Source organism: Triticum dicoccoides, chromosome 2B, assembly GCF_002162155.2.
Source record: "Triticum dicoccoides isolate Atlit2015 ecotype Zavitan chromosome 2B, WEW_v2.0, whole genome shotgun sequence".
Classification (NCBI taxonomy): Eukaryota; Viridiplantae; Streptophyta; class Magnoliopsida; order Poales; family Poaceae; genus Triticum; species Triticum dicoccoides.
Genome location: NC_041383.1, coordinates 787,117,170 through 787,129,590, shown reverse-complemented (window position 1 = coordinate 787,129,590; position 12,421 = coordinate 787,117,170). Strand labels below are relative to the sequence as shown.

The window sequence follows — 12,421 nt, the reverse complement described above, 5'->3', positions numbered from 1 at the left end:
GAGGTATCGAGGGTTCGAGGGTCGAGGGTCGTCGAGGGGTCAAGGGTCGAGGATCGCCGAGGGGTCGAGAGGTTGCCTAGTGTCAAAGTATAGAAGAAATACATGCCTTCATCATTAGCCAGAAGTAACCGGGCTAGAGGGTCGAGGGTCGGGAACTAGGGTAGAGGGTCATGGATCACCGAGCGATCGAGGTTCGAGGGTCGTCGAGGGCTCAAGGGTCGCCCAGGGGTGAGGGTCCAGATTTATCAAGAATGCCCCTATTATGGATGTGCACAAGTTGATCCAATTTATTCCTGATCTCATCTATATATATTCTTCTATATGTCACGTTGTCTATCAAAGTAGTGAAGAAATCCATGGCTTCATCAAGGGTTGGAAGTAACAAGCGTATGATGCTACGAAGCTCTTCAAAGTTGTTTTGGAACGGAGTTCCTGATAGAATAATTTGCCTTTTGGTACGAATTTCAGCAAAGGCCTTCCAAATAGCGATATTCGGAAGGCTCTTGCTGAACTTTGTACCAAAAAGCAAATTATTCTATCGAGAACTCCGTTCCAAAACAACTTTGAAGAGCTTCATACCATTATGCACCTGTCATTTCCGGCTAATGATGAAGTCATGGTTTTCTTGAATTCTTTGACACTAGACAACGTGACATATAGAGTGGTAGATGAGATCAGGAAAAATATGGACCATTTTCTACACATCCAGAATGTCACCATTTTGTTAAATCCCTTGTCGGTCCGGACGTCAGACAATCATGAGAGAGGTGGTCCAGCCCGAACCCTAGAACGCTGCCGAGGCCACCCAAATTTACCAAGTTAAAAGAGCGTTGTCGTTGAGGCCACCCCAAACCCTAGAAGCGTTGCCGAGGCCACCCCAAACCCTAGAAGTGTCGAGGCCACTAATATGATTCCTTTTTGTGATTAGCTAGCTAGGTATACGTTTGCCACTAATATATCCATCTGTCATGTTTGTACAATAATTGCCATGTTGTAATATTTGCAGAAACTATGGAGCACTGAGACATGGAAGCAGAACAGATGTTGGGGGACATAATCGCAGCCGGAGGTGATGTCTTGTCGTATCTCAACAACACCGATGGTCTGGAAGGAGAGGGTGAAGCAGGCTGCGGTGATCAAACAATGGAGGAGGAAGGACATGATTATGATGGCTTGATGACCGAATGCTGGTGGAAGAAGGAGACCATGATGACGGCTCCAGTGACCGAACGGAGTCCGACCAGGTATATATATTAATTAAGCCTTTGCTGACTATAGATAATTGATGCATTAATTGTTTTGGTATGTACACATATTAACTCTCTTCTTTCTTCTTTTCTAGCTCTCCGGATCGAGCAAAACTTCGGTAACGAGATGAGGCCCGAAGAAAAGGTTGCGTCAGGATGAAAGGTTCACCATCATAGCAATCGTGCGTGATGGCCAACCGATTGAACCCATCCGGACCAAGGAAGCATTTTCTGCTCAGTGCGGGGTTCTTGTTAGGGACATGATCCCGATCAGCATCCACCAATGGTATAAGCCTAAGAACGAAGACCCTGAGGTGTCTTATGTTAATGATAGGCAGAAAGATGATCTTTGGACCGCGCTGGAGGAAAATTTTACCCTACCGCCAGTGGAGAATCCGGACAAGCCAGCTATAGAGTCATTGGTCAAGGCTCATGCTCTTAAGAAGATGGCAGATCCATTCAGGAGGTTGAAGACTGAGTTGAAAACAAAGTTTGTCGACAAAGAAAAGACTCCAGAGTTCACCGGCCGATTTGAGAAGATAAGAGATCACTGGGACGCATTTTTGGCCCACAAGACATCGAAGAAGAGTAAGAAGAGGTCAGCGACAAACAAGACAAATGTTGCAAAGAAGGAGCATCACCATCGCACAGGGTCAGGTGGCTACCTCAAAGCCCGGCCGTTGTGGGGGAAGGCTGAGAATGACCTGCTTGATAAAGGGGTCGAACCAGAGACATTGAACTGGCCAGTCCGTTCAAGGAATTGGTTCTTCGAGGTTGGGGGAACCTTGGACCCTGAAACAGGAAAGTGCGTTTGGACGAACGAGCAACTGCGAATACCCGTCACGGAGCTTCAGGAGTATATCGCCGTAGTACAGCAAGGGACATTCGTACCCGACAAAGAGAACAACGAGCTCACAATGGCCCTCGGGAATCCTGAGCACCCTAGACGGACACGAGGCACGCCAGGCTCCGTTTCGTGGAAGGCTAGATTTCCTGACGCAGGCGGTTACAAAGGCCGGGAGAGGAGGAGGACAGTGGAGAAGACCCAATTGCAGAAGCAACACGCAAGGGTACAAGCGCTAGAGGAACGAGAAGGAGTTCACAGCAAGCGACCTGCCGAAGCTACCCCCGAAGCTACCCCACCATCTCAGCGGAGAAGCAGCGTGGATTCCACCGATCTGCTTCAGGAGCCTGTCTTCACGGCTCCTGCTAGCTACCCCGTGGATGCTATCACGGAGTCTCATGATTGCCACCTTATGACGCAATGGCAGAACTTCAAAGTCAAGGCGGTTGTCGGCTCTGTTGCACCTCCTGAACCCGGCGCAACTTTTCACTGCCGTCCGATTATAGAAGGATATGCTGTTGTGATCGTGGATGAAATAACGGAGGGATTTGAGGAGCTCGAGCTTAACCACCCTACCGGTGAAGGGTAGACTCGGCTGGGTTCTTCTCTGAAGACTCCATTTCTATGGCGGAAGGAGCTCATCTACCTTCTGAACTGGACGCCTCCGCCTCCTCCTCCTCCGGCGAGTCAGGGCACTCCGCCTCCTCCTCCGGCGAGTGATCAGGGCACTCCGTCTCCTTCTTCGGCACATGGCGGCACTCTGCCTACGCCGGCGCGTCCGAGCAGCCCGCCTCCTCCTCTGCCTTGCCAGCAAGGGCGGAAGAGCGCCACCGCCGCTCCGGCTGCTCCGGCGTGTCGTAGCAGTCTACCTCCTTCTCCGCCTCATAAGCAACAAAGGAAGATAGCCACCGCCGCTCCGGCCGCTCCGGCGTCTAGCAGTACAGCCAGAGGCGGGAGGCAATACAGATTCGGTCCAGCTCTCAAGCCTCTAGAGAAGTTACCATGCGAGAGGACTGTGGAGGAAAACGAGGAGATCTGTCAATCCTATGTGAAGAACTTTTCTGAAACGCAAAGAGTTAAGAAACATCCACCTCCGAAGGAGAAGATAGATCCGGTGAAAGCAAAGCCCACTATCAATGCCCTGAGGAAACCACCACCATCTCTGCCGGATGACAACCATGTCCGCGCCCTTAAAAAGGCAGCGCAAGAAGCGCGCTAGTCGGGAACTACTTCAAGTGACAAAAGGTTACAAGAACGAAGAAATGGGAAAAAAATCCTCAGCTCGGCGAACAGGCGAACCAATCGTGCCCCCCGCGGAATGTGCCTAGTGATATTGTCGCAAATCTGCTGCCCGGTACCAATCCTAGTGATTACCTGCCTGATGATGCACATTTTGATACAATGGAGGTGGACGAACAAAAATACCAGTACAGGAAGCCTCTCGGCAAACCTGGAGCTCCTCCTCCAACAACGATGATGTGAAGATTCCATAAGTGGTACATGGACACCTGCAAGTCTGGGAAGGATACTTTGATGCTGTGAAGATTCCATAAGTGGTACATGGACACCTGCAAGTCTGGGAAGGATACTTTGATGCTGAGAGTTAAAGAGGAGCACGACCTCGTTGGAATTGATCTGTTGTCTGTTCCATTTGAGGAGTTCTTCCAGCTTTTCAATCAGAAGGCCCTCAATAAAATAATCATCACTTGCTACTGTCTGTAAGTTCTACTTCTGTAATTAAATCTCTATATATAGCTCAGCTCTTTCATTGCATGTATATATAATTATCCTCACTATATTATGCAGATTGAAGATCGTCGAATGCAAGAAAAGACAAATCTGGGATATTGGGTTCATTAACACAAATATCATAGATGAATGGACGGTTAAACATGATGCCAAAGAAGCCGAGGCCAACTTGCTAAAATCGTTGCTTCAAAATCAAAACAAAGATAAAATACTCTTTCCTTACAACTTCATGTGAGTGTTACTATCTTGTGCATATTCGGTTTCCCTTATTACTCTAGGTTATAGTAATGTAATTGATGAGTTATGCATGCATGCGCAGCTTCCACTTTATTCTCCTAGAGATTAAGCTTGAGCAGGGACTAGTAACCGTCTTAGACTCAAGACGAAAAGATCCCAAGGAGTATGCGAACATGACTGAAATGCTCGAGAAGTAAGTTCAATCGATCATTATCACACCATATCGGCAACTGTGTTCATTTCCTGGTATCAAGTAATAAATTTTTTTGTCACGCAGGGTTTGGAAAGTGTTCACCGCAAAAGCTCCAGGACTGCCGGGGAAGTTGTGATTTACACACCCGAAAGTAAGTACTACTAGCTAGTTCCGCGGATCTCCCACTGATTCTAGCTAGTTTCATCAATACCATTTATAATGCTTGATTATCAGTTTGGTTGACCTTTATTTCTCGTATAAAGTGGTGGTGGCAGGAAGGCGGGGATAATTTTTGTGGATACTACATATGCGAGTACATCTACAATGCGACTATCTCTAAGCGGGGCTACTCTAAAGAAGATTATGAAGTGCGTAAGCAATAATATTCACAATTTTATTTTATTACCATCATTTGTGTTGAGTTTCATTCATATATATGTATTGACCCCCTTCTTCAAATTAGCTTTGACAGCTGCAGGCTGAACTCCTACCACAAGATTGCATCAAAGCAATTCAAGAGGAATTGGCGGGATTCTTTCTTGACCACGTCATGAATAAAGACGGAGAATACCATGTGGAATATGAGTTCAGATGTTAGGGGACTGTAAGAGATCTTATATTGTATATATGTAGCTAGTAGCGTCGGATAGATATATGAAAACTTGTTGTTCGACAAATCTCTCGAAGAAGGAGAGAGGTCGATCACTTCTCTTTGTATATGTTCATGACGATCTTCTATACATAATGGTTTCCTTCATTTTCTTACTAGCTAGCGTGTCGAGTCCCCTCTATACGTATAGTACGTAGCGTCGACCAAGCACAGAGATAATAGAGGCCACTTCTCTCTATTAGCTAGCTAACACAATATATGAAACCCCTAAATTAACCCTACAAACCCCCAACCCCCCTCCCCTTTCAAAAACAAAACCCCCAGCACCTGAACTGCTGACGCGTGGACGCTTATTTGTCCCGGTTCGTGCTACCAACCGGGACAAAAGGCCCCCCTGCCTGGGCAAGCCGCAGCGGCCATGTGAAGCCCCATCCGTCCCGGTTGGTATAAGAACCGGGACTAAAGGTGTAGGGCATTAGTACTGACCCATTAGTCCCGGTGCCCGAACTGGGACAAATGGGCCTTATGAACCGGGACAAATGGCCCTTTTTCTACTAGTGGATAACAAATGAACACCTATGTGCCTTGTGTATTTTGGGTTGTTACCTTGGAAATGATATATAAGATTCCAAATGGTAACAAATGGAAACCTTTGTCCTCAATCTAGATTCTCTCTGTATATCAAATATATTGAATTTAAATTAGTTTATCGACTTTGCTACTTTGTGGGATGAACAATTCTGACAAGATGTGTGTGTCAGTCCCACATTTGTTCCTTATCTTCAGGGACCTTCCTTACCGAAAAAGGGTTTCCACCCGCTTTGTATTACAAAGCAACAACATCGATACAACCAACGATAGGTGCTGGGGCGGAAGCAACACATGCACGCCCAAAAGAAATGACAGAGAAAATACAAAAAGAAAAAATGCCGACAATGGCGGATCAACGAAAACATAGATGACTCGCAACCGATGTGCCCGTCGGAGAATTCCACCACACTCCTAGCACTGCGAAACGCCGCATACCAAGCAACACCTTCAAGAAGGAACACAACGACAACGAAGCTGCTACCCGGATATGTCCTAGGGTTTCCCCCGGTACGCGAAGGGTCGTGGGGGAAGAGGTATATCTAACGCCCTTTGGGAAGGCACGGCTGCGCCCACGGGTGTCGCCGTGTCAGTGACGGACAGGCCGACTAGGATTTCTCCCAACACCAACCAACCACGACCCCAGACGATCCAATACGCTCTACCATACTTGCCGTCCACCAATATGCACCACCACAGTCTTGCAGTCGCCTTCGCCGTCTCACTGTGACAAGCGAAGCGAGACCGACGGGATCGAGAGGAAGTAGCCGGAAACGAGGAGCAGCAGGGTCAGAAGCCACGTGGGAGGGAACAACCTCCACCACCCTCGGCGGTAACCGGTCGGACGTAGCTCAAGAGCAAACCAGGCACCCCTGCCCGACCGAGCCCGAAGCGGGCTCATGAAGCTCCCGTCGTTGCGCTGCAGTACACGCGCCGTCTTCACCACCACCCCTAGCCCGAGCCACATCTCCGTCCGCCGGAGATGACGCTGGAAAGCCCACGTCAAGCCCGCCCAGACCCATATGGGGCCCAAAAGGGCCTAGATCTGGGACGGAATGGTGCTGCCGCCAGCCATCGCGCTGCCTCGCAGCCAAGCAGCCGCGCCACCGCCACCTCCCCACCCGGAGCCGCGCCACCCGTGAAGATGCACCGCCGCCGCATTCGTCGCTGGCCTGGGTGCACCACCGCCGGCCGCCACCACCCGAGCCGCAGCGCCGCCTGGGGGGAGGGGACGGGGCCGCCGCCGCCGGCACCACGTGAGCAAGGCCCGGTGGCCTACGCCGATGACGGTGGGAGGGATTAGGAGAAGGGAAGGAGAGCCCCCGATCGCCTCGCTCGGGGAGGCGACGTGGGGGTCGGGAGACTGATCTCATTAGAGACTTGTCTTTTCAGGGACCTTCCTCAATCTCTCGATCTCTCCAGGTTTCCTCGTCATTTCTTTGTGCCATCTTCATGTCCCGCTAGCACTGTTGTTCGTTGTGCGCTAGTCGTCACTCTCGCACTTTGTTGCAATGGCCATTCTGCCCTCATGCCCCTAATGCCACCTCCACCAACAAGCAAGATGTTGTTCCAGTCAACGCTTGTCCTCGAGCGCCATCATAGACCCTGCATGGGAGCTTTTATGATGGCTCCACTATGTGTTACCATGATGTCTTCTTATGTGGGTCATCGATTCCCAACCCCTCATGTTGCTACAATGATTCATCTCGCAATGTCGGAGTGCTCTCCACGTCGTACTAGGGAGGTTAAGTTGGGCTTGGAACTAGTGTTTTCCCCTTATTTTTTGATATGTTTTATTGTCTTGCTAAATCAAATATCAGTTTGCATGAAGTTGAAACTAGGATCCAAGAATAAATTTGAGGGCTGATTTTTTTTTGTGGTTGAAGCTATGGCTCCACAAGCTAAATATTGTTAAAAGTTAGTTGAAGTCTTGGAGTTCTTTGGTTGGAAGTTGTGGATCCAAAAGTAGAAACATGTTGGAAGTTAGTTGAAATCTTGGAGTTCTTCGATTGAAATTTCTAACTCACCAAATTGAAACATGCGAAATTTTTGTTAATATATGGATGCTATTTGGTTGAAACCTCTAGTTAATCAAGTTGGAACCTAAATCCTTTTTTCAATTTCAAAGTTGCACCATAGTAGTTCAAGTTGGAAGCTAAGCATTGTTTAAGTTGAAACCTGTACCGAGTCAGAGACGGTCAGCAACATGAGGACTATGCTTGATGGCAAGTGCAACAAGTGCTTCATACGTTGAACTCGAGGTACGAAACAAGATATCCTAGTTACTAAGTTCAATTTGAAAGCATTTGAGTAGGCACGTTGGCGTTTTAACACCTGGTCTGGTCATTCATCTGGAACAACTTTGTATCTTCGGTTCCAACTAGTAGTCTAGTCAGATAACATAATAAACATATATGTGCACGAAAAAAAATAGCAGTCCAAGGCTAAGGACGTGCAGACAACAACACCAGAGGATGGATGTTTGATCTTTCAAGTTTAGTGAGTGCCTTGCAGATTGAATATCATCAGAGCATGGATGTTTTGATCCTGTAAGTTAGTAAATTCGCTCGCAAGCATGAAACAGCGTGTATTAGCAGGTTACTACAGCAAAATAGCAACAATGCTATACATACGGGTTTTTACAGGAGTTTACCGGATTGATTTTATGTGGCGGTTTTTAATTGGGTGTTAGTTGGGGAGGGGCCCCACCCCCATGAAAATCAGGGGGGGGTGATGTTTATGAAGTTCGGAAGGAGCCTGTAAACTCCTGTAAAGCCCTGTAGATGTAGCATTTTTGGCAAAATATCCACTAAGAAAAATGTATACCATATCAGTAACTCAAGTTACAAAACAGATGCCCACAAAATCTGTAAAATAGCTGCAGATAGAAACGCTGAATCATCACCCAGATGGTTTAGAACTACAAAAAAAAATTATTATTTTTGGTTAAAAATAATAATCCATGATGTTAAACTCGTTTAGAACAACATTGTAGCTTCAGCTCCAGCCATTCGTCAAGTCACAAAATATGTTTACAAAAATATATCACAGAATACACAGATATGCCAAGGGAAAAACTGAGAAATAGCAGACTAAGGCTAAGGTCATGCAGACAACACAGCATCCTTTGGCTCTCGGTGTCAAACTATAAGTTCCTAAATTCACTCGAAAACATAAAACATTAGAAATTCAGACATAAGTAACTGAAGTTACAAAACAGATACCTTCAGATAAAAACGCTTGATTATTATCCAGATGGTTTAGAACTACAAAGCTTTTTTGTGATATTCCTGTGATCACCTTTATGGAAAAGAGGAAGCTCAGGCCCAAACTTAGGCGGGCATATGTAGCAAACAAAGAAACTTCTCAGTATTTCTCGCTATGTAAACACTATTATATTTATGTACACCACTAATAACCATTTCACGGCGCTACCACCAAACTGATGCTCTGCTCAAGCAAAACCAGAACTATATATCTGAAGTGAAAGTGATGCATCACTGGATTATTAAGCTACGGTTTTCGGCAATGTCGTCAAGCCAGGTGACAAGCTGCTGCGACGTCGGCCTTGACTTGGGGGCAGCGGTTACGCAGAGGCACGCAATCTCGAGCACCCTCAGCAGCTCGCCTTCATTTGCCTTGTCATGCACATTCGGGTGGAAAACCTCAGTCTCCCTGTCCTCTTTCCTCATCTGAAGCACCCACGACACGACGTCCCTGCTCCCCTTCGGCCTGCACATGTCCACAGGCCTCCGGCCGGTGAGCAGCTCCAGCAGCACGATGCCGAAGCTGTAGATGTCGCCCTTGTAAGTCGCGATGGGCGACTGCGCATACTCTGGAGGAATGTAGCCCAGGGTCCCAACGACATCGGTGGTGACGTGGGTGTCGTATGCGCAGACGAGCCTCGCCAGTCCGAAGTCTGCTAGATGGGCTTCGAAGTTCTCATCCAGAAGGATGTTGCTTGACTTGATGTCTCGGTGTAGTATGCGTGGCTCACATGACATGTGCAGGTATGCCAACCCCCTTGCTGAACCCTGAGCTATCCGCAGCCGCTTCTGCCAATCCAGCAGCGCGCCGCTATCCGTCCTCTCGTGAAGCCAGTAATCCAAGCTGCCATTCTCCATGTATGAGTAGATCAGCAGCCTGTCGTTGCCGATCTTGCAGTAGCCCTGCAGCAACACAAGGTTCTCATGCTGGGCCCTTGAAAGTGTCTCCACTTCGGCCTGAAACTCCCTCTCAATCTGAGAATAGTCGCCTGAAAGGCGCTTGATCGCAACCTTTCGCCCATCTGGCAGCGTTGATTTGTAGACGAGGCCAAAACCACCACATCCAACTATATATGCTTGATCAAAGTGGTTCGTGGACTTCAAGATGTCCTCAATGCTGAGATCTTTATTGTTCTGGAAAAGCAGCACCAAGCTTGAGTTAGCAGAACCTGAGGAGTCTTCAGCATTAGCAACCGCCTTTGGATTGCGCTCGTGCATCCTGGAACGAACAACCCTTGCCAAAATCACATAAGTAATCCACAAGACAAAGATAACCCCGACTGCAGTTCCTACTCCAACTGCAGCAAGGCTGGCTTTGCTCTTCTTACGGTGTGCTGCTTCCACAAGTCGAGCCTTCTTGGAGCAGGACGCATTCCGAAGAAGGCAGAGTGCTGAATTGCCCACAAAGCCTTCATTCGCAAATGTCGAAAACTGGCCTCCAGTTGGGATATCTCCAGTCAAATTATTGTATGACACATCAAACTCGGAGAGGAAATTCAGCTTCGTCAGAGATGATGGTATGCTCCCACTGAGATCATTGTGAGCCAACTTCAACTTTTCCAAGCTCGACATGCCTGACAATTCATCAGGAATTCGCCCTGAGAAGTTGTTCCAGTTCAGGTCCAGTACAAGAAGCTTCACAAGATGGCCAAACCCCGGCAATACTGGCCCAGTAAGCAAGTTGTTGGAGAGGATCAGTGACGCCGGGAAGCTGCTGACTTGGTTGTACTGCAGGCCCTTGCCGGTTGAATTCTTCTTTATAAATAACGGGACGTACTCGGTCGATGCCCGCTCACTTGAGCCATCACTTGAAATCAGACCCTTCATCTGTGTAAAGCTCTCGGGGAGTTCCCCGGTGAACGAATTGTTTGACAGATCAATGTAGAAGAGATTGTTCAGGCTGCCTAACCATCGGGGGATGTTACCATGCAGCTTGTTCCACGAAATGTCCAGCACACTGAGGTTCTCAAGGGTCTGCAGCCAAGGGGGGATCGTGCCGGTGAGCGCGCAGTTCGCCAGGACAAGCACCTCCATGCTCGTGAACCCTTTGATGCCATCCATTGGCATCGTCTCCCCCCCATGGAAATTGTTGGTGAGCACCAAGCTGGTCAATTTGGGCAGATCCTGCAAGACCTGCAGTGCCGATGACAGGTTCGTGAAGCCGTTGCCTGTCAGCGACAGGTACAACAATGAACTCAAATTCTTGAAGCTCTCCGGAATCTCCCCATCAAGCTTGTTCCTAGCAAGGTTCAGCGTCTTCAGCTCGGCGCACCGGGCGAGGCTAGCAGGTATGTTACCACTCAGCCTATTTGACCCAGCATCGAAAGTGTTCAGCCTTGGCAGCCTGCTGAAGTTGAGTGTGATCTCACCGGAGAGCGAATTGTTCCTTACGCTGACCACTGTCAGCGCTGGACAGCTTGACAGCGAACCGGGCAATGTGCCATTGAAGCCATTGGTTGCCAAGTTTAAGGACTCCAGCTTCCTCAACCTCCCAAACACATCAGGGATGAAGCCGGTGAATTTGTTATATGACAAGTCAATCTGCACAAGCTGCGACAGGTTACCGAGGTTGTCGAGGTCACCGGAGAGGTTGTTGTCCTGTAAGCTCAGCCTCTGCAGTTCAGGCATCGTGTACAGGTCACCCGGCAGGCTCCCCGCGAGGCCATTGCCGTCGAGAGAGAGCTCGGAGAGCGCCTCGCACCGGCCGAAGCCAGCCGGGACATCCCCAGAGAACGCGTTCCCCGAGAACCGCAGGACCGTCAGGTTCTGCGCGGCCCCGCAGAGCGCGGTGGTGTTGATGCTGCCCGAGAAGCGGTTGCCGGAGATGTCGAGGACCGTCAGGTTCGCCGCGCCGGGGAACGCAGGGTGCGGCCCCGCGAACTCGTTGAAGGAGACGTTCACCACCTCAATCGCCGTGAACCCGCTGGCGCCGCCGCCGCCCGACGGGAACGCGCCGGAGAGGGCGTTGGCGCTGAGGTCGAGCGCCCGCAGCCCGGGGAGCAGGCCGAGCCCCGCCGGCGCCTGGCCGCGGAACGAGTTCCGGGAGAGGTTCAGCGCGGCGAGGCGGCCGAGGGAGGCGACGGAGGGGGAGATGACGCCGCGGAGGCTGCGGTTGGAGAGATCCAGCCCAACCACCCTCCCGAGGTCGCAGGACACGCCCGTCCAGGAGCAGCACGACCCGCCGTCGCCGGCGCCCCACCCGGCCAGCCCGGCGCCGGCGCCCTTCCCGTCCAGGCCATCGGAGAAGGCCCGGAGCGCCTCCAGGTCATCCGCATCACACGTCTGGTTCAGGGCGTGGGCGCCGCGGACGCGGAGCAGGACGGCGGCGACGAGCAGGAAGCCGAGCAGGCCGCAGCGGGCCCCCATCTCCGGCGAGCGGCGGCGGCGGCGGGACTGCGAAAGGCAGCTCCTTTCCTGAAGAGCATGAAAATCCGCTAGCCCAGGGCGAGCAATTCTCCTCCCAAACCCCACACCACCGCCTTGCGCCTCCGCCGGCCGGAGGAATCCAAGCCGCAAGAACACGCAGACGGCAAACGCTCCTCAGCAACGAGAGAAAGGGGGAAAAGTCAAGTGAATCCCGACGAACTGAGCTCGGTGGCGGAAGCAAGGGCGGCGGAGATCTGTCCCGTCCAGTCCACCTCGCGCGGAAACAAATCGCGAGATTTCCGTGAGAGCGGCGGAAAGAGG

At 50.1% G+C, this 12,421-nt stretch overlaps 1 protein-coding gene across 1 annotated transcript; it reads right to left on the bottom strand.

Moving 5' to 3' along the window:
- Positions 1-8,693: 8,693 nt before the first annotated feature.
- Positions 8,694-12,415, bottom strand: LOC119366314 (phytosulfokine receptor 1-like). The gene has a single exon (XM_037632024.1). The coding sequence runs from the start codon at positions 12,098-12,100 to the stop codon at positions 8,966-8,968; it is 3,135 nt and encodes a 1,044-aa protein (XP_037487921.1). The 5' UTR covers positions 12,101-12,415; the 3' UTR covers positions 8,694-8,965.
- Between the last annotated feature and the right edge of the window lie 6 nt (positions 12,416-12,421).

What these genes read in the sequence shown, in the direction of transcription:
- LOC119366314 (XM_037632024.1), bottom strand. Translation starts at nt 12,100, where the DNA reads ATGGGGGCCCGCTGCGGCCTGCTCGGCTTCCTGCTCGTCGCCGCCGTC.